General features: G+C 32.3%; 1 protein-coding gene across 1 annotated transcript; it reads left to right on the top strand.

Annotated features, from left to right (window-relative positions):
• The first annotated feature begins 21120 nt into the window (after positions 1 to 21120).
• LOC132038656 (uncharacterized) lies at positions 21121 to 23391 on the top strand. The gene is made up of 3 exons (XM_059429339.1): positions 21121 to 21844; positions 21940 to 22068; positions 22915 to 23391. Exons 1-3 carry the CDS (start codon positions 21221 to 21223, stop codon positions 23197 to 23199), a joined length of 1038 nt encoding a protein of 345 aa, XP_059285322.1. The 5' UTR covers positions 21121 to 21220; the 3' UTR covers positions 23200 to 23391.
• The last annotated feature ends 3011 nt before the right edge of the window (positions 23392 to 26402 follow it).

Below are 26402 nucleotides of genomic sequence, written 5' to 3'. Positions count from 1 at the left end.
TTAGTGAATCATGAGATACCTTAGTTTGTCTATTATATCTATCTTGCAAATGATTATGAAGGTGAAGGAAATTAAAATCACAATGTTTCTTAATTTCATGAAGAATTTTACTATGTAAAAGTTAATTTTATAGTGTAGTAAATTTATATTGATCTAAAATATCAGTGTGAATGTAGTGGCCATTAGGATTAACCTGTACGTCTGCAAAGAGAGATAGAGAAGAGAGAGATGTGCTGTACGGAATTGTACATATCATATATATGTGCCTGGACCACTTTTATTTACACAAACTGACAAAATTAGCATAAAAGGATCGAGATTGGGAAATTTTCTTGTATATTTCTCTGAATGTAACAGTGAACAGTGTAGTCTATTTATACATTTGATCCTGTGGACTGAAGTGTAATATTGTGAACTACTCTATGGATGGAAATGTAAAATATGAAACTATGTAACTAACTAAAACTTTACAGCTCATTAATAAAATATCTGTGCAAGGAGATATTTATCCCATGAGAAGGTGTGTATTGTTGTTATGATGTATTTCACGTGCTTAGACCGAGAATTATAAGTGGGAGTCCAATAATGATATTGGACTGATATTGTACGTTGTCAATATGGTCAATGAATCTAAAAGGACCGATAGTTGTAAACATAAGAGATCAACTTTAATCTCTTCCTTTCTTTTTCTCTTTCAGACCATGTCCTCTTCTTTCCTCTTTAGTACCATCGGAAACACCCCCCCTCAAGTAGGTATCGGTGATCGGATACCTAACTTGCCAGTGAAGAGGTCCGGCCAAAGCCTTGGTGAATAAATCGGCGATCTGAGAAGATGTGGGTACAAAGTTCAAGGAAATGAGGCCTTGAACCAGTTTTTCACGAACGAAGTGGCAATCAAGTTCGATGTGCTTCGTACGTTCGTGAAAGACCGGATTTTTGGCTATATGTATGGCGGCTTGGTTGTCACAGTGTAGAGAAACCGGCAACGATGGAGAAACACCCAGATCGGAAAGTAAACGAACGATCCACGAAATCTCCGCCACGAGGCGACGCATGGATCTATACTCGGCTTCGGCGGAAGATAAGGAGACAACCGGTTGTTTCTTGGATTTCCAAGAAACAGGAGATCCGCCTAAACTGAGATAAAAACCACTGACCGAACGGCGTGTATCGGCACAAGCTGCCCAATCCGCATCGCAAAAACCCACTAATTGAAGTGAAGGATCTGAATTAAAAAATATACCAAGTACTGGGTCATTACGAAGATAACGGAGGGTGTGATATGCTGCTTGAAGATGACCAGATCTTGGAGTTTGCATGTATTGACTCAAGGTTTGGACTGTATAAGATAAATTCGGGCGCGAATGGGTTAAAAAATTCAGTTTTCCCAAGAGATGCCTGTACATGGTAGGATCAGGAAGAGGGTCACCGGAATCGGCAGTCAACTTGATTGTGGGATCAAGAGGAGTAGTAGCATTTCGAGGACGATTGCCGGATGTTCGTAGATTAGATCACGAATTTGCGGCTCGAGTGATAATGATGCCTTCGGTAAGTGAAGAAATTCCATTCCTAAAAAATAATTCGCAATCCCTAAATCCTTAATCTTGAATTCATTGTCAAGAAAGAATTTTAATTCAGCTATCTCCTTTTAATTGTTCCCTGCCAATAGTATGTCGTCAACATACACTGCAATGATGGAAATGAGGGTGCCAGAAGACTTGAAAAACAAGCTGTAGTCATTCAATGAGGGAGAATACCCTCTTGCACCCAAAGCAGCTGAAAGCCGTGCGTACCACTGACGGGAGGCCTGCTTAAGTCCATAAAGAGACTTTCGCAGGCGGCAAACATGAGAGGGACTCGGAGGTGTCAAGCCAGGTGGAAATTTCATGAAGACTTCCTCACTGAGATCTCCGTGAAGAAACGCGTTGTTCACATCAAGCTGGAACAATGGCCAACTACGCTTGACTGCAATGCTGACAATACATCGAATCGTAGTCATTTTCACTACAGGTGAGTACGTTTCGGTATAATCTATTCCTTTGCGTTGTATATCCCCCCTTACTACCAAACGTGCTTTCAACCTCTCCAAAGTCCCATCTGACTTGAGCTTTACTTTGTAAACCTACTTGCAGGGTAATGCTTTCTTACCTGGAGGAAGAGGGACGACTTCCCAAGTAAGATTAGACTCCAGGGCATCTATTTCTTTCTGTTTAGCAGAACTCCACCCTTCATGAGTGGCTGCTTGGTGATAAGAAGTAGGTTCACTGATTTGTGCAATAGAATCATTTATGTGCTGATTATGTTTGCTTAGCAGAGAATAAGAAAAAGAATGTAGAGGAAAAATAGGAGGGTTAGGAGATAAAACTGAAAATACATGACCACAATAAAAATCAGATAAATGAGCAGGAAAAACAGATTTTCTAGCTGATCTACGCAAGCTAGTTTCTTGAGATAACACATCCATAGAAGAACTGAGGGGAGCAATAGGAATTGGAGGTGGTGGTATGGTAGGACTTGGACTAGACTGAGTAGAAATAGGTGAGGATTGTGTAGGTAAGATAACAGGAGAAGAGTTGGTAGGTGAGATAATGGGAGAAGAGCTGGTAGGAATAGAAGAGTGTGTAGGTGAAGTAGGAGAGGGAGATGCTAGTGAGGGTGAGGGAATTGTAGAGGAGGATCAGGGAAGATAGGAGCTGGAGACTGAAATGAACCTGGAAAAAGTTTTGACATGGGTTCTGATTTAGTGTATGGAAAAATGGACTCAAAGAATTTCACATTTCTACTGATAATGATTTCATTGGACTTTAAACTCAAGATTTTGTATCCTTTCTTGCCGAATGGGTAGCCTAAAAAGACCCCTGGAATAGCCCTGGGTGCTAACTTATCCCTATTAGATGAAAGGGTGGAAACAAAACATAGGCAACCAAAAGGTTTGAGTATGGAATAAGAAGGTACTTTCTTAAACAGTTTCTCATAGGGACTAATATTATTAAGGACCTTAGAAGGAAAGATATTTATTAGGTGAGTGGCTGTAAGCAAAGCCTCCCCCCAATATTTAGTGGGAAGGTGTGACTGATAAAGAAGTGCCCTACAAATTTCAAGAAGGTGTTTATGTTTTCTTTCAGCTACCCCATTCTGTTGTGGGGTAGCAACACAAGTAGTTTGGTGAATAATACCTTGGGAAGAAAAGAAATCAGAGGGAATAGATCCAGAACCTAACTCATATGCATTGTCCGACCTAATGATCTTTACTTTCTTGGTGAATTGTCTTTCAACATAGGCTAGAAAGGACTTTAGTAGGGGGAAAGCATTGGATTTAGTGGAAAGCATGTAAGTCCAAGTTGTTCTAGTGTAATCATCAACTATTGTTAGAAAGTATTTTTCTCCCCTGTAGGTTTGTGTTTTGTAAGGTCCCCAAGTGTCTATGTGAATCATTTGAAAAGGTTCCTTAGTAGAGATTTGGCTATTTGGAAAGGGTAGTTTGCATTGTCTAGCCATAGGGCAAATGTCACATGGAAAATCATCTTTATGTAATTGTTGAACTGGAATCCCTTTAATATGTTTCATAGAAGTAAAAGGTAAGTGACCAAGTCTATAATGCCATAACTTGTTTGAATCAAAAATTTGTGAAACTGCATTCTTTGTATTGATGGAAGATTCAGTACAAACAGGAGGACTCAATACATTTTCATTAGCAGAAACACAAGACTCTACATTAGACACTGCATGCTTGGACAGAGCATGTTTCTTAGGGAAATTTAAAACAGACTCATCAACTAAAGGCTCTCTAGGCTTAAGTAGGGACTGGATGGACTGGATGTGTCATTCTTCAAAACATATAAACTAGCAATAGTTTCACCAAAAATCTGATTCTCCTTCATCGAAAGGCCCTGCAGAAAACAAGCATACTCAGTGAACAAAATTCCAAGATGAGTTTGCTTGCAGAATTGATGAACAGAAAGCAAATTATGCTTAAAAGTAGGCACATATAAAACATTCTGCAGCTCTAAAGTAGGAGTTAAAGCAACAGTTCCTATGCAGTAAACAGTCACTTTGTAAGAGTTTGGTAAAGTGACAGAAATAGGTTTAGAAAGGAACTTGAGGTCATGTAGTAATGTTTTCTCAAAAGTCATGTGTTGGGAAGCTCTTGAATCTATGATCCAGGGCTGTGAAAGAGAAGAAGAGAAACAACACATAAATGAAATACCAGCCATGTTAGCAGAATGGTTCTCATCCGAACCACCAATATCCTTAAAATTTCCTGCCTGTACAGATTGGAACATTTGAATTAGATGATCACACTGGTCCTTAGTGAATCCGTGGGAATTCACCATAGCTGAGACTCTGCTTGCTTCAATATTAGCATTTGAAAACCCATCAGTGCTAGCATTTGAAAACCATCAGTCCCAGCATTTGTGCCAACATTTGCCTTAGGATTATTGTATGGTTTCTTAGACTTGTTTGTGAATTTGTAATCATCAGGATAGCCTATTAGCTTATAACACTTCTGTACTACATGGTTAGTTCTCTTGCAGTTGGTGCAAAATAAATTGTTCCTTGGAGCTGAATTTCCATAGTTCTGTCCACTTGGCTTCATTGCTGAATTTCCATAATTCTGTCCACTTGGCTTCATTGTAGTATTGTTTCTCTGCTGATTCCATTTTCCAGCAAAAAATGCTGCAGAATCTGGTAAAATCATTTTTCCTGCATGCACTTCTCTTTGTGACTCTTGATTTAGAATAATGGAATATGCCTGATTTGTAGAGGGAAGTGGCTTCATCATTAGTAAATTCTCTCTGCAGGCAGAATAACCTTCATTCAATCCCATGAGGAATTGAATCAGCTTCATATCCTCATTCATTTTGTGGTTGTGTGTCTTAGCTCCACACTTGCAATCACAGGTGCAAGTCATAAAAGTGTTGAGAACCTTCATTTGATCCCACAATTTTTTGAGCTTATTAAAATAAATTGCAACATCAGAAGTTCCTTGTGATATGTTATTCAAATCTCTTTGTAATTGAAATAACTTTGCTCCATCAATTTTCGCCCATATCTCTCGCAGCTCACTCCATGAATCTTTACTTGATTAGGCAATAAATGAGACTTTCAGAGATATCTTTACTGATGGAGTTTAGAAGCCAAGCAAGGACCATGTCATTGCACCTTTTCCATTGTTCATACAAAGGTGAGTTCTCATCTGGTACAGTAGCTTTGTTATTGAGAAAAACTAGTTTGTTTTTGGCTGAAAGTGAGATTAAAACACCTCTTTTCCAGTTACCATAACTAGATCCATCAAAAGTGACATTGATGAGATTGTTACCAGGTGAGTCTGAAGGTGTGAGATAGTATGGGTGAGATGTATCAACTACAACCTCAGTGGATTTCTCACCAGCAACAGGAGATTTATCAGATCCTGACATCCTTCAAAGAGTGTTTAAAAAAAATGGAAGCAATATATATTGAAGGAGATCCTGGGAAGAAGATGAAGAGAGAAAAATGAAAATCTCCACTAATTACTCGCTCGATACCATGACAAAATTAGCATAAAAGGATCGAGATTGGGAAATTTTCTTGTATATTTCTCACGAATTTAACGATTGAAGGAATGTAGTCTATTTATACATTTGATCCTGTGGACTGAAGTGTAATATTGTGAACTACTCTATGGATGGAAATGTAAAATATGAAACTATGTAACTAACTAAAACTTTACAGCTCACTATAATAATATCTGTACAAAGAGTCATTTATCCCATGAGAAGGTGTGTATTATTGTTATGGTGTAGCTCACTGTGCTTGGACTGAGAATTATAAGTGGGAGTCCAATAATGATATTGGACCCAATCTGTTATCAATATGGTCCAACAGAAGAAAAGGACCCGATAGTTGTAAACATAAGAGATCAACTTTAATCTCTTCCTTTCTCTTTCTCTTTCAGACCATGTCCTCTTCTTTCCTCTTTAGTACCATTGGAAACACAAACAAAAATACATAATATGTTTTCTAATTTCAGTTTTATTTTTATGTGTCTTAGTTTGACTAGACATAAAATTTTAAAAAGTAAATGAGGTATTTGAATTTTATGATATTGAAGTAAAGATATAATGTAATATATCAAAATACTATGTTTTTTATTTTAAACATGTCACAGAATAGCATTCTTTTCTAAAGAAACTAGAAATGAAAGAAGACCCATAATTTGAAACAGAGGAAGAGCATATAGCTATCGTTAACTATGTATTCCTTCTTTATTAGACATGAAATGAATATATGCCATAGGCTATATACTTTATTCAATGTTTTGCGTCACGTGAGGAGGGTCTTGATTTATGCTTCTTACTACTACTACTGCTATACTTATATATGTGATATAATCCTTTACCCCCATTCAATTTTTGGGTATTGCGGTCTTTGCTTCTTTAATAAAAAAAAATTGGTTTTTCACCATGTTTTCAGTACTCGTATTGAGGCACCCTATTTTCGGTACTCGTATTGAGGCTATCAGGCTATGATTGATCTGAATTAGCTCCGTATAATGCTTTAAGGATGAAGCACTTCTATCAATATTGAAGAATTTGCACGTTTTAGGTTAATCTTTAATTTTTACCCGCTGAAGAATCGTCGCATATGCAGTGAATATAAATTCTTTAGTCACGTCGAGCATAACTTGTGGTGTGTTTTGATGCAAAAATATAAATCTATGCCCTCGCAAAAGGTTATTTGTTACGAAGGGCAAAAATTAAAGATCAATATAAAATAGGGCATGAGTGTCAATGACCCATCAATTTTTTTTTCATACCCAAGACTTAAACAGATACCTCTAATGAAGGCGGAAGAAATGCTATCTATCTTCAATACAGTGTTGAGTGGTGCTTTTTCAACATAAATGATTCAATGTGATAGTAAAAGCCAATATTATTGTGCAAGAAAGAGAAGGATTTTGCAGATACAGATATGAATCTGAACTCAGATTGTGTCTCTTTATAAGTTGGACAAAAGAAACAGGGGAACCAGTACTGGACAAAACAAAAAAAGTGGGGTCTTGCGGCTTATTACATTCCATAAGTAGATAAGGGTTAAAGCAAGAAACAGAAGTACAGGGGCCAACAGTTGCTCTATTTCTGGCCATTCTTGCAAAACCACTAGGAAAAAAGCACAGCTTAACAACCCTCCTCTCTTCACTAGTATTTATGAAAGCCTGAAGTGTGGTGCAAATAAATAACACACCAATTTGTGTAACAGATTTGTTTCAGTGTGTCATGACCCTAGAATTGAACATGTAGTTTTGTCCTAAATAGAAGAGAGAAGGGTAACATAAGTGGTCCAGGGTTGGAAATTCCTTCTTTGTCCTATTCAATTTAATTACAACCGAGAATTATAATCTAGTGGTACAAGTAAAATCTTTCATATAATGGTTGTGAGTTCAATTTTACCCTCCCTAACCCCTATATATGTTATTCAAATCCTTTGAAAATGCCGCCACACTCGTATCAGATTCTTCAAAATGTAAGCGACATCCAAACACCCATCAATCAAGTTGAGTAGGAACTAGTAACTAGCAACCATGAATATTTTACTAAACTAGAATTAAAAAACAAACAATTTCACAGTGACCATAGATCATAAACTTAATTAAATAGAATTGAGTTAAATTACCTTATTGGCGATCCGTACCCTAACTACTAAAATTTATTAATGACGAATGACCTCTACATTCGCACCCATATCTGATACACCATTCGAATAATGGCAATACTTATCCGAATTCGATAAATCGTAACAACTTATCATAGCTAAGTAATTTAATAGGGTGAAAATATATGTCAAGTAACCATGACAATAGTCTACTAGCAAACACAAGTCATGCATCACCGGGTACAAATAAGTTTTACCTCGAGCAACATATCCATCTCTAATTTAATCAAGTATCTTACCTTTTTTTTAGTTTGTATCAAGAAGAATCTCTTTATTTACATTTGATAACTATCTAATTCCAACATTCTACATGACTTGCTTAATATCATAAAATTCAAAGGTATTTTTGATATATTACATATACTTAATCCAATGACACATGTTTCAAAAGTATTCCTTATATATTTAAACTTCGAATTTAAACAAATTAAAACGGGGGAATAACTCCCATGTGATTGGCATTAACCTTTTGTACAATTAGCATCTTTAAAACCAAGGGCAGAGAGCTCAAATTAGTTATATAAACTCAAACAGTGTGAGCTACCAAAAAGTATAGCTAGGTTAATTTGTGTGAGCAAGAAGAGATGCTTACTGATAGCGAAATAGATCTAGAGAACCAGATAAAAATTTCTTTTCTCATGGGCTTAGTACACAGCGCCGACAACTGACAAAGTACTGCATCTGTATTAACAAATAAAAACTCAACATGTCACAGCAAAATTAAGGTCTAGATGGAGCCAGCTTTCTAGATGTGCAGTAAAAATTTCATCATTTAACGGAAGAGAATCTTAATCTTATTAGTCCATGGTCCCCTCTATCTACATAGTGATCCATTTCATTATATCTTTATCGTACTACAAGGGTGAAAAAATATTCGATGTGTTAGTATAGGCGGCTGATCAATTTTTTGGAATAGCGACGTTGTGAAATGGATTTGGGTTTTGGTAACGAGAAACGGGTCGGGTTTAGGCCTAAGATGGGGGTACTGTTTAAGAACAGACATGGTGGATTTTGGAGGTCTCAGACCAAGATCTCTACCCCTGCAAGGAAATTGGAAATCTTGGGATTTGTGCATTAACCACAAAAATATTCTCCACTCTCTCTCTCTCTCTCTTTCCATAATGTTTTCTTCTTTTATGGCATGTCATCGTTGTCGATAATAAAAGAGATTAATTACTGTACAATATACTATATTAGCTAGCAGTTTGAGCAACCAAATACGTTAAAAGCCCTTAATAATAAGCTAAGTATTCGAATAATAAAAGAGATTAATTACTGTACAATATAGCCGTTCAAATCGTAATTAGAAAAGAAAGATTGTAATATAAGTTGACGATGAATATAAAAATAGATACTATAGCGAATTATTTGAATATTAAATTTAATAGACAGAGAGTTTATACAAATAATTTATTCCCTATGTTTCATTTTATGTGTGTTGGTTTGATTGAATGCGGAGTTTAAGAAAATAAGAGAGATTTTTTCATTATATATATATGCGATCTTAAATTAAAAATGTGTGTAAAAACTACTCCCTTACGTCCTCTTTTGAGTGACTTTTTAGGATGTTGGACATCCATTATTAATCAATTAAAAGGGATCGTTTGACTACATTGTCCTTTATATTTCCTCTTTAATACACTACTCCTAGAAGATATAAAAAAATAGTTGAAAGACCTTTTAGAAAGTCGTTCCACCAATTTGTAATACAAGCAAAAGTAGGTTATGAAAAGAAGAAATAATGCTTTTTGGATCATTGAAAATGACACTTATTTTGGATTAATGTTTTTATAGGCTAGAAATATATACACTTAAAGAACGGAGGAAGTACCAAATATGTATAAATATTAAAAAAAAAGGAAGTACCAAATGTATATATATATATAAAAAAATTATGTATTTAAGCCGACTAAAAAAGTAACTAAAACATTAACGGGAGGAGTAGAAAGGAAATTGGGATCATATTGATTGATGTCTATTAATTGTTGAGAGTCCTTCAACTATGATGTGTGTTAGATATTTAAGAATGAGGGCATGCATCTCATGTCAAAAAGAATTAGTACAAAACTTATAAAAAAAGTTGCTCATATTCTTCACTGCAGATGAATAATTAGCGTGATAAATTAAAAGGTTTAAAAAATAATGCTTTGTAACGTACTTGAAGTTAGTTGAGAGTTGTGAAGGTGTTCATTTTCTTTAAAGGTAGATAGGCAAGCAGAATACAAGGACAGACATGTTTTTTTGTTTTATTCCTTTAGGGGGCTATAAGAATTACTGCAAATATTACATGAACAAAGAGTAGACGGCCTTTTTGGCATTTCCATTTACGAACAAAGAATCAATGACAATCCCTATAACATAGCCTAATCTTACTCACAGTACATTATTTGCCTTTGCTTTTTTGTCCTGCTGTTTTTAATGTTCACCACACCCACTACCCTACTCATCACATTGGATTTTCTTTTTCATCTCTTTTTGCTTAATACTGTTGGTATGTTACAAAATATTTTTCTCAAAATTTCATTTCAATGAAATTATTTCATTTTATACGTTGAACTGTTGAAAATGTCCTAGAAGTGTTCTACTAAATGGAGAAATGTCCAAATTTAACCTTGTATCATCCCAAATTGCTATATTTTATTTTTCGTTAGACTTTTCGTTAGACTTTTGTAATACAAGCAAAAGTAGGTTATGAAAAGAAGAAATAATGCTTTTTGGATCATTGAAAATGACACTTATTTTGGATTAATGTTTTTATAGGCTAGAAATATATACACTTAAAGAACGGAGGAAGTACCAAATATGTATAAATATTAAAAAAAAAAGGAAGTACCAAATGTGTATATATATATAAAAAAATTATGTATTTAAGCCGACTAAAAAAGTAACTAAAACATTAACGGGAGGAGTAGAAAGGAATGAGATCATATTGATTGATGTCTATTAATTGTAGAGAGTCCTTCAACTATGAGAGTACGGAGAAACAAAAAAGGGTATAAAAATACGCGGTATAAACTAAAAAGGGCGGTCAAAAATTTTACATACCAAAGGGGTATAACGTGGATCAAACACGTTATACCCCAACTTTTTTTTTTTAAATTTGGATTCATTGAAATCGAAAAAAAAAAAAATTTAAGCAAACGTGGAGGGATCCACGTTTTACGTTTCATTAATTTTTTTCCGCACGGTTTTAGGGTTTAGTTTGTAAGACGTTGCCTCTATTTAAATCATATTCGGCTATGTTTTAATAAAAAAAATTTATTGATTTTTTTAATTTTTAAAGCATATAGTTAATTTTAGTGAATAACTCAAATAAATATTTTAATACATGCAATAATTAAATATGTGTTATATATGAACTGCAAATAAAAAATAAAATATAAGTTAAATAAACGTCACACATTAACTAAGTAAGTGATGAGCGCTAATCATATGATACACATCCTACCTCTCTTGCTCACTAAATCCACACGGGCCAAAGTAGTCAAGGATGCGAGGATGCAAAGGATGACGCTTCCGTTTCAAAATTCGGTATCTGCGCGCGGCGTGGAAATAGGCATCCGGTCGGTCTGTCGCGGCACCGTCACACGACTTGCGATCGTGCTTCTCCTGGTGCACACATCATGCACTTCGGCCCGGATGTACGCACCGGAAGCTCCATACCTTAGATAAAAAAAAAAAAATTAAAGTCAGCAAGCTATTTGGAGTAACTTACTATTAAAAAAAAATTACTATTCCAATTTTAGCAGGAACAAATATATCGGTTGTGATAAAGTGTTTCAATTCCTTCTATTTAGAAACCAACGATAGTGGACCACATTAATGCCTATAAGGTATAGAGACAAAATAATTATCCACCCACTTAGACTTAGGTCTCATATATAATAAAAGCATTATCATGACATTTTAAGTATCTTTATTTTTTAGCTCTTGAGGCATCAATTAAATTTCACTTTTCGACTATATAAATATCACATTAAAGGTATAACAATCCACAAAAATAATGTTGGACCGATGATAATGTTAGCCACTTAGAGTAGATCTTCCTAAAGCTCTTATGTAAATATCTAAGCGCACTAATTTTTAATTGGAGAAAACAAGTATTCGGTTGAGCATTGAAAAGGAAACACATGTGTGTATCGGATAAGAGTGTCAAATCAGTCAAATTTTATATATAATCCACATAAAAATAACGTAACAACAATAATTTCTTCAAAAGTGCTACTAAACAAATCGGACCTTTTTATATAATAATGCTTCTAACAATCATATCTTAAGTTCAAATTAAAAATAACACAAATAAGACAAACATATATCTTATACGTATTAAAATAACACAAATAAAAAATAACAATTAAGATATATAAGACAAACAAATATTCTACATCTACTAGAAATATACAATTATATGAGCTAGAAAAAATACCTTAATTTAGATAGCAACAAAAGATAAGGATGAATAAGTTGCTCCAAAAATTAGACTGTAACTGCAAGGTTTTAAAAGAAAATAAATGGAGGAGAAGGAGATCAAAATTCTGTAAGATGAAGATGGACGAAGAGGCGGAGGAGAAGATGAAAATTTTAGGGCAACAAGTGAATGAGAGTCGGGGAGGGATCCACGTTTTACAAAATATATTTGTAAAACGTGAATCCCTCCACGTTTTACTTAAATTTTTTTTTTTTTTTTTCGATTTCAATGAATCTGACAAATTTTAAAAAAAAAAAGTTGGGGTATAACGTGGGCTGATCCACGTTATACCCCTTTTGGTATGTAAATTTTTGGCCCCCCCCCCCTTTTAGTTTATACCGTGTATTTTTATAACCTTTTTTCCGGACCCAACTATGATGTGTGTTGGATATTTAAGAATGAGGGCATGCATCTCATGTCCAAAAGAATTAGTACAAAACTTATAAAAAAATTAAGTTGCTCATATTCTTCACTGCAGATGAATAATTAGCGTGATAAATTAAAAGGTTTAAAAAATAATGCTTTGTAACGTACTTGAAGTTAGTTGAGAGTTGTGAAGGTGTTCATTTTCTTTAAAGGTAGATAGGCATGCAGAATACAAGGACAGACATGTTTTTTTGTTTTATTCCTTTAGGGGGCTATAAGAATTACTGCAAATATTACATGAACAAAGAGTAGACGGCCTTTTTGGCATTTCCATTTACGAACAAAGAATCGATGACAATCCCTATAACATAGCCTAATCTTACTCACAGTACATTATTTGCCTTTGCTTTTTTGTCCTGCTGTTTTTAATGTTCACCACACCCACTACCCTACTCATCACATTTGATTTTCTTTTTCATCTCTTTTTGCTTAATACTGTTGGTATGTTACAAAATATTTTTCTCAAAATTTCATTTCAATGAAATTATTTCATTTTATACGTTGAACTGTTGAAAATGTCCTAGAAGTGTTCTACTAAATGGAGAAATGTCCAAATTTAACCTTGTATCATCCCAAATTGCTATATTTTATTTTTCGTTAGACTTTTGGTCCTTATATATCCTTGTTATCAACAACTCATTTATCGTATTTGTCCTTCTCATTAATGAAGCTTCAACATGATATAGGTGGTCGTGTCCAAATTCTTGGACTTTTGGTCCTTATATATCCTTGTTATCCACAACTCGTTTATCGTATTTGTCCTTCTCATTAATGAAGCTTCAACATGAAATAGGTGGTCGTGTCCAAATTCTTCAAAGAAAAAAGAGAGATCATATTTACCCTGTCAACTAATTTTGACTAATGATCTAAACTACTCTCAAGTTGGGGCTTTATCAAGGGTCAAGGACAGAAACGAAATTATTTCCAAACTCTGGGAAAAAAAATTAGATCTAAACTCTAACAGACGACGAAGTTACTCAATTTCGTGGTTTGTCTCATGGTAGCCTGCTCCAGTCCTGTTACAAAACTTTCGTTATTGGGTTAGCCATACACTCACTACAACACAATGTATCTATAGCTACGAAATCTAAGCTATGAATTTAAAAATCGTAGCTATTACTTAGTAATAGCCACAAAAATACAAATTCCGTAGTTGTCTACAAGTTCATTAAATTACTTAGCCACGAAAATCAAATTTACAAAGCTAATTCCTCATTTTTTTGCTATAATTGCTAAATATTGTGGCAATAGTTACAAAAATAGCTACAACTTTATTGCTAGGATAAAATTTTATAGCTAATCCTAAGTTCTTGCCACGCGAGAAAAGTTACTCTAGCAATAGTAACCTTTTAGCCACAATAATTTATTTGAAACAAAACATTGTAGCTAAATACATATTTTTGCTTCAAGCTATAAAAAAAATGTGGCAATAGTTAAATGATATAGCCACGGATCTTTTGCTACAATAAAATTCCTTAGCTAATTATTAATTTTTTTCCACGAGTTAAAACGTACTGCAGCAATAGTAACCTTATGGCCACGATAAATTATTTGAAGCAAAATATTGTAGCTAAATAAATGTTTTTTCTTCAAGTTATAAAAATTGTGGCAAAAGTTCAATGATACAGCCACAAATTTTTAGCTATAATAAAATTTCGTAACTAATTATTAATATTTGTCATGAGTTGAAACTTGTTGTAGCCATAGTAACATTTTAGTGACAAAATATTATTTAAAATAAAATGTTATACCAAATAATAATGTTGCATCAAGTACTAAAATGTCGTCGCAATAGTTAGCTTAATAGCTATATATGGCAAAATGAAATTGCCGCAAATTTATTATTTTGATAGATTTTCGTTGCTAATAATTATTTTTTACCACAATTTAAAATTTGGTGTAGCAATACTAATGTTTTTGCCACATTAAATAAATTTTTCTTATACTTGAAGTTACTATAAAAATAGTACTAATTATCCTATTCGATTCAATTTTAATGGGCGTTATTTGTAAGTTTACATTATAATTGAAATAAGTAGGTGATTATATCTATTTAATTTCGATTAACTAATTATATCAAAGTTAAACAAAATTTCACTAAGTGTCACTGGAGCTTCATCTTGATCAAGTGTTTTCAGAATTGTTATTTGACTCAAATATTTTCTATCGGAATAATATCTTTGATCTAGTGCAATTAGAGGCGTCAATAATTTGATCCGATTCAATTTTATAGGTTGTAAGATTCAATTAACTTATTATATTACTTCAATTAACTAATTATATCAAATTTAACAAAACTTCAATGAGTCTCACTCAAGCTTCATCCTGATCAAGCGTTTCGAAAAGTGTTATTTGACTCGGACATTGGAATAATACCTTTATCGATCTACTGTAATTAGATGTGTTCATCAATCGACTCGATTTAATTATGCAAGATCTTACTTGTAAGTTTCAGATAAAATTTCAATAAAGAGGTGACTATATCTAATTACTTTTGATTAATTAATTATATCAAATTTGAACAAAATTTCACTAAGTCTACTCAAGCTTCGTCTTGATTAAGTGTTAGAGAATTCATGTTATTTGACTCGGACATGATCTATCGTAACAACGCATTTATTAATCTAGTGTAATTAGAGGTGTTCATCATTCGACCCGATTTAATTTTTACAAGAAGTTTTAAAAATGATTTCACTAAATAGGTGATTATATCTAATTAATTTTGATTAACTAATTATATCGAACTTAAATAAAACTTAATTAAGTCCCACTAAAGCTTCATCTTGATCAAGAGCTTCCAGAATTGGTAATTGACTCAGACTTGTTCGACTCGAATAATACATTTATTGATCTAGTGTAATTAGAGGTGTTAATCATTCGATTCAATTCAATTTTATAGCTTGTAAGTTTCAATATTACTTAAATAAATAAGTGATTATATTAACTTCGATTAACTAATCATATCAAATTCAAACAAAATTGCAATAAGTCTAACTCAAACACTTTGATCAAGTGTTTTGAGAATTATTATTTGACTCGGACATGATTTATTGGAACAATACCCTTATCGATCTAGTTTAATTAGATGTGTTCATCATTCGACTCGATTCAATTTTACATGATCTTACTTGTAAGGTTCAAATATAATTTAAATAGAAAGGTGATTATATCTAATTACTTTTGATTAACTAATTATATCGAATTTAAATAAAAATTCCACTAAGTCTCACTCAAGCTTCATCCTGATCAAGTGTTTCGAGAATTCATGTTATTTGACTTAGACATAATCTATCAGAAAAATATTTATCAATCTAGTGTAACTAGCGGTGTTCATCATTTGACTCGACTCAGTTTTGCAGGGTCTTGCTCGTAAGATTCAAATATAATTTAAATAAATAGATGACTATATCTAATTAACTTTATGACCTACTACTAATTCAATTACTTAATGATTGGCGTAAAATTATAAGTAGTTGAACTAAGGATTAATAATTTGGTATAGTTAATATAGAAGGGTATCTATATACCGTAATTTATATCAAATTAAGTAATGTTGATTAATAAGTTATAAAATAAAATGGAAAAAATCTAATTACTATATATGGAATGTATAGCAACGTATTTTATTATGAGATTTCTTACCAAAACTTCTTTTTATTGTTATAATTATTAGGGGGGAAACATGAATCCACAAATTCAAGACTTAGAAAAAAAAGGAATTCCCTCCTAATTATTTCGGTCTAAAATTTTTGTGCCTAAATTATAGCCTTCTTCATCTATTAGATTGAACAATAAGATTAGAAAATCAGAAACCCTACAAGCCTAAAGCTTTTCAAAATCAATCATTTATAGAGAAGGAAAATTTCTCATTAATTACTCATGTGAATCAACCTAATATCCCCAGAAGAAAGGTTCCGTCTTCTTCTTCTCCTCTGTCTCAATCTCCAATTTCAACCTTTAATTTTTTTTTATTATTGCAAATTTTAATCTTAATTTAAAATTTCTCACTTTTCTTGTTCTTAGATTATCAAACGGAATTGGGTTACTCCAGCATCTGATGTTTTCTCTATTTGTCTTCTTACAGATTCGAGGCTTTATAGCGGATTCATATAGCTCAACGACTAAATTACTCTTACTATGGTTTTGGACTACACAGGTTCTTAAGGTCCTTATCTTTGACATACCATTTTGTTACACTCTCTCTCTGTGATATATATATATATATATATATATATATTGCTACTTGTCTCATTCATCATTGTTTTTAGAGAATTTTAATTGATTAACAAATGTTATGTACAAAAACAGGAAGCATATTTTTTGTAATTGAATTGTGTACTTTATTTTTTGAGTTTTTTTTTTTTTTTTTTAATTTTTAAAGATTTTGTCTCATACCCATAAGGAAAAAGAACTCACGCCAACTTCATTGAAAAAGATGTGGTACAATATCTCTTAAAATTCATACTCCATGGTATTATAGACTTTGTTGTTATGGACCATCTTTTTTAACAACAATCATTTAGTAGTACTAGTGTAACAGATTTATATTAATTACTCTAGAATGGTAAAATTTTCAATTCTACATTAATTATGAATTCATTTTAAGACAATGGTCACTACTTCAAAAGAAACAGTAACTATTGCTAACTTTTGAAATCATTTTTACATGACTAATACAGAATTGGACAAAGGAAGAAAACGTTAAAAGCCTGCAATATTGAATGATGACAATTTGAGCTTGTGATTTGATACTTGTATTTTTAAGTTGGCTAATTTTTGTATTCTCTTTGTTGGGAAATCTGTCAAAGGAGGGAGGAATTGAAGACTAAGAGGAAAACGATTTTACCTGTGAGTTTTACTGATTATTGCAATGGTTTATATATATATATATATCTGCTTTCTGATGTTAAAATACTTTACTACTGATAGGTAAATTTTTAGAGCAAAAATGACAAGCTAAAATCGATGTTGATCCAGCTAAGGTGCACTTGGAGACCGTGAGAGGAGAGAAAGAAGAAGACCATGCGACTCTGGATCTCAAAGAAGATGGTGTCATAGAGGAATTATGTATTGTGAATGTATTTTAATTGAAATTTAAAATTATGTGTAACTTGAAACATGTTTTGGAATCTAAAAACTTTTGAATTCATTGCATTTTGCATTATTAAGTTCTCAAAACTAACAATGCTTGTGGCAAATTCATCAGTTTGTAGCAATAAATTTTTGAATTCATAGCTAAAGGTATATATAATAGCTACGTAACAAGAAGTTTTTGAATTCGTAGCTAAAGGTATATGTAATTGCTACGTAACAAGAACATAGCAAGACATTTTTACTTTCAGTAGCAAAATGCAAAAAAACTTTAGCTATGATTCCATATATTTCATGGCAAATGGTATGGATTCTTAGCTACAATAGAAAAATATTTGTGGCAAATTCTTTTACTCATAGCTATTAATTTTTTTATTCGTAGCTAAATACGAATACTACCGCCACGAGATTAAGCTGTATAAATAGCCACAAAACATGTGTTTGCGTGGCAAACAAATCAAAAAATTTGCTACAATAAAACACTTTGTGGCTACAATATGAAGATAGCTACAACTTTTATCTGTCATGGCAAAAGAATACGATTACTTGCTATAAGTATATATTTCGTGGCAAAAAAGTTTTACCATCACAGCTATGACACAAATATATTCGCAGCAATAAGTATTAGTCCTTAGCCGCGGACCATGTAAAGTCTGTAGCTAACCTTTAGCTACGCTACATTTTCTTACGAATGCTACGGAAAAAAATATTGTAGCTAAAGTGTTTAGCTACAGAAATTTTCATGTTTAGCTGCGCTGTATTTCGTAGCTATATATGCGTAATGTTGTAGTGACTTCACATGTTTCTAGCGATTCACATGGCATCATAAAATGATACAAGTCTTGGATAAGAATCTACAACGCACTAGAACTCCCTTGTTGACGATCCTTTACTCCGACAGCATCTAGGGTTCCTCGAATAATGTGATCTCTCACACGGGTCCCCCCCCCCCCCTCTTTTTTTAACAATATTGCAAAAAACTTATTTTTAACTCTTATATTTCAACAAGCATTTAAACATGGTCAAACTTTACTACTCAAAATAACACAGAAATATTGTTCTTATACTCCATCCCCCACCTTGTATGATTGTCATTTTATACCCAACAAAATATATGATATAGAAAACAATTCATTTTCCATAATAAAGAAAATTACTAAAATGTTTTCGATCCACACCAAGTATATGTTTTAAATCAATGAAAACCATATAAATATATTGATAGTATAAAATTGACGTGCAAGAAAAGAGAGTAGCTAGGGTCAATGAGTACACACACATACCCTTCTTCTTGGTTTAGTATGTTATCTTCTCATGTTGAAAAAGAATGTTGAAGCAATATTTTGTTACTAATACAAGAGAAACTTGTGGGTTTTTCTCTTTCTAGGAGGATACACTTTTAGGTCTACGTATGCTATTTTTGCACCTTAAAAAAGAATATTGCTGCAATGATTTGTTACTAATTATATAAGATATAGTATAGTCATAGACTAGGGGGACCTCAATATCCCATAAGGTCTTTTTCTTAAGCTGCATTTATCTGATACTTGTTCTTTACTGACAATACACAAATCATCTCTTTTGCTGTTATAACAAAAGTAAAGTGGAGAATTAGAACTGTTTGTTTAGAGTACAGAGTAAAGGCAAAACTAGGATACGGAAGTGTAGGTTCTTGGCCAAACTTTCTTTGTTACCTTAGTGGCTATTTGACTAATGCCTGGGAAAAAAAAGAGACTAATTAATATCCTGTTTGACTCAGAGACAGATTTAGGAGTTGAGGTTAATGAGTTTTTATAGTAATCTCATATTAATTTATAATGATATCCGGGTGCACAATCAAATATTATAAATATTTGATAATTTTTTAAATACATATATATATGGTATAAGAAAAAATTATTGTGTTCATGTGAACCCGTAGATAAAGTTTTGAATCCGCAACTGGATTTTCAAGCTTTTAGAAATCCAAAAATAAACAAATGTTTATATTTTCTTTACAAAAATATTCACTTTAGAAAGTTGAGCTATTTAACTAAACTTTTAGGAAAAAAAAAAAGTGCTCTTAAGCTAGTACAATATGTACCAGAAGATGCTTTCTAAACATAAAAAAAGTAACTTTTCTCCACGTAATACTTTTTGGAATTTTGGCTGGACACAAATTGCTACTTTTTGAATTAAAAAAAAAAAAAAAACTTTTCAAAATAAGCGGACTTTGAAAGTTTGACCATTGATTATAAACTAATATTATGATGTTTTCCTAGCTACGTAACATTCTTATTTTAGAACTTAAGATGATAGTAAGAATTAAAAACAAGAACAAATAGCAATAAGTTAAGAATGATTTAATTATTTATCTTGAACCCCCAAAGTTATACCAACTTAATTTGAGACATGACGTGGTTAAAAAGAAAACTGAATGGAAACAATGGTTTTCTTCAAAAGTTCAGAACTCTTTAATCATTTGAGGGACAAGAAAAAATAATAACTCGTTCCTCAATAGTACTGTTGAATAATGATACATTTTTTCAACAATTTAAAAGCTAATCAGTACTATTGTAAAGGAAGAATTGAATTTCGATCGGACCATTTCCAAATTCAACTTACCATTACCTTTGTTAAGATTTTTTAATATAAAGAAATTTTGTTTAATTTTTTTTCAAATATGTATATATATATATATATATATATATATATATATATATATATATATATATATATATATATATATATTCTAATTGCTTTGAAATTAATGCAGTTACGAAGTTCTACTTTAACTAGTACTAGTAGTTACTTCTGTGCAAAAGACATCTTTTTGTAAATATCACTTCATTAGATGATCTAATCATTCATAAAAATTATTAATAAAAAGTGTAAAATAACAATTGTATTATTAACAACTGTTTAGAGGTAATGGATAATATTAACATGTTTTAAAATGAGAATTATATCCAGTTTTTGTTAGCTCGAAGGGGTTTAATGTGTTTCATTTAATAGAAGAATCAGGTATGTTTTAGTAAATTAACAATTTCGAAACCAGGTTCAGTAGTGATCATAAATATTTTAAGTTTTACAGTCAGTGTCAATAATTCTTAAATCATGCAAATGATAACTGCATGTAAAATTAAGCTCCGTTAAAATGTACAATAGTAGGATTTAAAATTTTAAAAATATAATATATTACCTGCAAAAGTAATAGATAAAATAACCCAATAATATAAAAATATTCTAGGCTAGCTCACAATATATCACCTTAAATAAAAACTTGAATCCACCAGAAATAACTGTTCATCTATTGTACTATATATCACTTTCCTAGTTCTGCCCAGAGTAAAAAGAAAAAAGTGGAAATATCACAGCTTATGTATGTATAAATACACAAGATCACTCTAGCAGATAAACACCATAACTAGTTGCATTTCTCATCTGTAGTCTCTAGTTTCTTTTCTCTGCACACAAAAACACTTTTCTTACTGCCCCCACCCCACCCCACCCCACCCCAAACACCAACTCCCAAAATTTAAGTACTGTTCCATTGAGAAAATGTCTACTTCATTTCAGTTTCCTTCAGATCATCATCCAATAAACCTCATTTCTCAAGATCATCAAACAAAGCCAACACAAAAAATGATCCAAACTGCTACTGGACGTAAAAGGTCCAGTAAAAACATCCAGAAAAAGAAGAAACAACCACAAAGAGGCATGGGTGTTGCACAACTCGAACGTCTTCGAATGCAAGACCACATCAAAAACACAACCTCTCATCATCAGTACTTCTCTACTAATTTTCTCAATTTCACTACTGCTAGTGCTAGTGTTGCTGCTGTTGCTGATCCTGGAATTTATAATTCCATTTTGAACTCTTCACCAGTATTCCCTCAGTTTCCTAAACTGTGTGTTAGCCCTGATTTTTTTGTTCAACAAAAAGTTGTAAATACTGGGGTTATTGGATCTAGTAATACTACTAGACCAGCTATGTCTTTTGGATTTGGAAATCAGTTGGTTTCTTCTCATGATCATCAGTTTCAATCTCAAAATATGGGTCTCTGTGGATTTCCAACTTCTTCTAAAGCCAGTGAAAAATCAAAGGAGCTGTCTTCAATGCCAAATTTCAAGAACACCAACAACAAGTCATGTTTCTTTGATCGTTGCCTTTCATGCAACAAAGTATATAAAACGCAAATTTTATTTACCCCTTGATTTTTTTTTTCATTTAAAATTTGATTTAATTTATTTATATTTTCTTTCTTCTTATTTATCAGAAGAAACGCATGATTAATGGAGAAGATATGAACATTCATATGGAAGACATGATCAGAGAAAACCAATCAGATTTTGGAACAAAGCCTTTGTTTCAACCATGCCGCCCTATACCTACTCGTCTTCAAAAGGTAATTATTAAAAAGAAAAAAAGAGCAGCCCTAATTTTTTTAAAGACAAAATAAAATGTTATTAATTCTTCTTCAAACTTTGTTATTCCTCTGAGACGATTTTAATGATTGGACTAATTGTGTATTATGTAAGTATATCTATCTCTTTATCTGTCAAAAGACTGAAATTCAATTAATGATTTTTTTTCTTCTCTTATTCAAAGACAAAATAAAATGTTATCAATTCTTCTTCAACTTTGTTATTCCTCTGTAGAGACGATTTTAATGACTGTAGTAATTGTGTAGTATTATGTAAGTATATCTATGTCTTTAATTATCTGTCAAAAGACTGAAATTCAATTAATGATTTTTTCTCCTCTTATTCAAAGATATCAATTCTTCTTCAACTTTGTTATTCCTCTGTAGAGACAGATTTTAATGATTGTAGTAATTGTGTACTGACTATGTACTAAGTATATCTATCTAATTATCTGTCAAAAGATTGAAAATTCAATTAATGATTTTTTTTCTCTCCTCTTTTTCAAAGACAAAATGAATGTTACAAATTCTTCTTCAACCTTGTTATTCCTCCGTAGAGACGATTTAGAGCCTGTTTGGATTAGTGCTTTTAAGACAAAATAGCTTTTATGTACTTTTGTAATGTTTGGGTATGATAAAAAAGTGTTTTAAGCCTAATAAAAATAAGCCAAAACCATAAGTTAGGATTATGGTTTATGCTTATAAGTGATAAGTTGTAAGCTCATCCAAACAAGCTCTTAATGATTGTAGTAATTGCATATTAATATGTAAGTATATCTTTCTTTTTTATTTGTCAAAAGACTGAAAATTCAATTAATGATTTTGTAGGGCGTAGAGATAGTGGCCATCCATCGAAAGGGAAGTTCATCGTTATCCGATGAAGGAGCAGTTGTGATGGAGTATGATTTCTTTCTAGACAAAAGTGGAAGCAAAATTAGTACTAACACAAGTTGTTTTGGGAAGATGATTAGTACTAAATCATCAGAATCTTCTTCAGTTGTTGCAGTGGGGAATAATAATGGTGAAGCTTCTTGTGTCACTACAATATCTTGGACTGATACTATTACTACACCTACCAGTTCTATTGATCTCTCACTTAAGCTTTCTTGTTAGGTTTTCTTACAGAATCATTTAAAATAGGAGTTAAGCATATGGTTTCTGAATTTTGTCTTTTCACACTTGTGTGAAATTTGATCTGATCAAAGACCAAAACACTACTTTATATTTACCCTTTTGGTTATGTTAGGTAGTACTTTACTTGTTATTACTTCTCCAAAATGGAGCAATACATTTTCTGGGTTTTTATTGTATCTATCTCTCTTTCTCTCTACTCTTGGTGTTGTGTCAGTGAGATGTAGATGCTTCAGCTTTTCAGATCTTATATTTACTGTTATATATTTTGCTTCCTTTTGAAGTTCATGATTAATTGTTTCAAACAGCAAATTAAATCTCATTTTTTTAAACGTAGTTTCTTTATTCAAAATTAATTGTTTGGACTGCTTTCACTACATAGAAAACCAAAAGAAAAGTGAGAGATGGAAGGGTCCTTTACATTTTAAATATGGATTTAGATTACATGCCGGCGTAAAATTTCTTTACTCTATCAGTAAATTTTAGCCTAATGATTTTAGTTTAGTTACCTTTTTAATTTATCAAATTATTAATTAATGCTTATTATGAGATCTACTTACCTCATTACTTAAACTCTTTACAAACCCATTTCCTTGATTTCTTTTTATTTTGAAACTATGAGCTTTGACAATTAAATCCTGTAACTATACTTTTTACGTCCAAAAAAAATAAATCCTGTTCAGTAGATGAAATGGATAGTTTGATACCCCCTTCTTTTTTTCCTTCTATTTTGTCTGTTAGACCTGTGTAAGTCTAAGGTTTCAAGGCGACAGCCTAGACTATTTTACAAATTAATAAAGGGAACAAAAATTAAGCTTATTAACTGAATATTTTCAGTGAAAGCTCCCAGTGCAAGCATAATCTACCAAAACCCTAGCACCTAGTATATGTGGTGGTGGGGTTGGAGAAGTAATTAATTAAGGGGAGAGAGTTTGTATGTTTCCTTAAAAGGAATGGTCACTAATTAAACCATGAGGAATGCAATTGAGGAGTATCTGTTTGTGGGAGTCAAGCAAAGCAAATATAGTACTGAGATACCAAAAAACCAAAAGAAGAAGTGCTTTATGGGAGTGTAAAAAGTGAGTGTGAGAAAAAGGAAGGGGAAAGAGCCAATAATAGGGAGTTCAGTAGACCGTATGTATATATATCCATGAAAGTAATGTACTGTATCAGCTTCTTGCTGGCTCATCTGTAGATGTGGCTGCTGCACTCTGCAGCTGCATGCTGCTTTAATTTGTGGCTGGATCTTAATTTTTCTGCAAGTCTAGCAGCTCTTGCCCCAAGTAGTACGTAGTACCCTCATGTAATGAGTGTTAATAATATGACTCTCCGTAAACCTTACGGTTGCAAAACTTTTTCAGTATACATGTTACAGATAGACTTATAGTATGAGTGTCACTTGTATATTGACCGTGAAAGAAGTTTTTACACTGTAAGGTAATTGACACTCATAACCCAAAAAATAATGTACTCCATTCATCTTAATTTATGTGGCACTTTTTGTGGGAGTCAATTTAACTAATTTTTGAAGTTTAATTAGATTAGATCAACTCAATATTTTAAAATTAGAATTTAAATATTCAAAAACTATACGAAAAGTACTATAGTATAAGTTGCAATTGTTCTCACGTCAATATAATGAAAAAATATATTAAAATGTTGGTAAAAGTTTATAAAATTTAAATCTCATAAAGCGAAAAATGCCACATAAATTAGGATCGAAAAAGTAGATTATTTGTTGCAACAGGTTAAAATACACTAATAATTAACGACAATTTTCTTTATATGTACCCGTGTATAAGTTAACTCCTATTTTAAGTCTCGAAAACTTTTATGTGTAGATACTTTGCCTAAGCTACTTCTTAACCACACAAGTTTTCCAGGTTTCGTTTTATATTTATTTGTCACACAGTTACAATTTGGAAAGTTAAAGAAATTTCTATTTGACCATAATGTTTTCAAATACTTTATGAATATTTTAAATTGTTACTATACTTCTAATAACTTTTGTGTAGTTTCTAATAATGTAAATCTTATTTAAAAAAGTTGAAGTTTCTATGTTGGAACTGACATAGAAAAGTAAGTAATTTGACACTCGTACCTTCAATCACGTCATATAAAGTGGAACGAAGGGAGTAATATGTATAATATTTCCCTTAATACTAATACTCATAATAATTTTTTCGGTTAGTCTAATTTGAATCTTCTTGGATTGGGCTCCTCTCCATTTCCCTTCTCTCCATTTTCCCTAAGTTCTACCTTGGATTAGAGACACATGGCATAAATTATAATTAATGGCTAAGATTTAATTGACTAAAACAAGGCCCTAACAATGATTTACATAATTAATAACTTATCCATAAATATATTAGAATATTTTCTCTCTCTTCCTATTTTACTTTTCCTACCTAGTAAAATATCTTTTCTGATTTACCCGATTATTTTTTGCCACTTTTTTTTTGGCTGCGTAGAAATAGACCCAATTATTCAATTGGTGATATTTTCCCTTTTTTTTCAATTATGATGCTTACTAATTCACATAATGTAGACCCCATTATTCAATCGGTAATGGTATATTTCTGAAAGAGTTGTCTATATTCTGAAAAATATCTCCATTAAAAAGTTGTCATAATTGAAAAAAAATAAATGGAATATTAAAATAGGAAGAGAGAGAAAATATTTTAATATATTTATGGATAAGTTATTAATTATATAAATCATGGTTAGGGCCTTGTTTTAGTCAATTAAATCTTAGCCATTAATTCTAACTCATGCCATGTGTCTCTAATCTATGGAAGAACTTGGGGAAAATGGAGAGAAGGGAAATGGAGAGGAGCCCAATCCAATCTTCTTCCACTCAGAGTCTTCTTACTCGGTCTCTTCTTCATCTACCTAGACAGGCTAGAGGCTATATTCAGTTAGACAAATGGCAAATGCCTAGCCTTAGGTGCAAATATGATAAGGCCAACGTTTTTGTTAGCTAGTATGATTTACTGTTTGGATATACCAGGAGACACTGTAATAATTTGTAAGCCTTCTGGTTCTGTGTGGTGATAGTATCACATGTGGCTATGTGTTGTATTGAGGTCAGGCCTAGCCCCCCTCTGCTCCTTTTTTGCTAATACAACACAACTCAGAGCTTATCTGGGTAATTGATTTTTTTTTTTTTTTAAATTCGCAAGATG

This window comes from Lycium ferocissimum, chromosome 11 (assembly GCF_029784015.1).
Source record: "Lycium ferocissimum isolate CSIRO_LF1 chromosome 11, AGI_CSIRO_Lferr_CH_V1, whole genome shotgun sequence".
Classification (NCBI taxonomy): Eukaryota; Viridiplantae; Streptophyta; class Magnoliopsida; order Solanales; family Solanaceae; genus Lycium; species Lycium ferocissimum.
Note: the sequence above shows the minus strand (reverse complement) of the source record. Positions and strands in the feature narration are given on the sequence as shown.

What these genes read in the sequence shown, in the direction of transcription:
- LOC132038656 (XM_059429339.1), top strand. Translation starts at nt 21,221, where the DNA reads ATGTCTACTTCATTTCAGTTTCCTTCAGATCATCATCCAATAAACCTC. An exon ending in GTTGCCTTTCATGCAACAAA is followed by an intron (nt 21,845 to 21,939) that starts GTATATAAAACG and finishes CTTATTTATCAG; the next exon opens with AAGAAACGCATGATTAATGG. An exon ending in TACCTACTCGTCTTCAAAAG is followed by an intron (nt 22,069 to 22,914) that starts GTAATTATTAAA and finishes ATGATTTTGTAG; the next exon opens with GGCGTAGAGATAGTGGCCAT.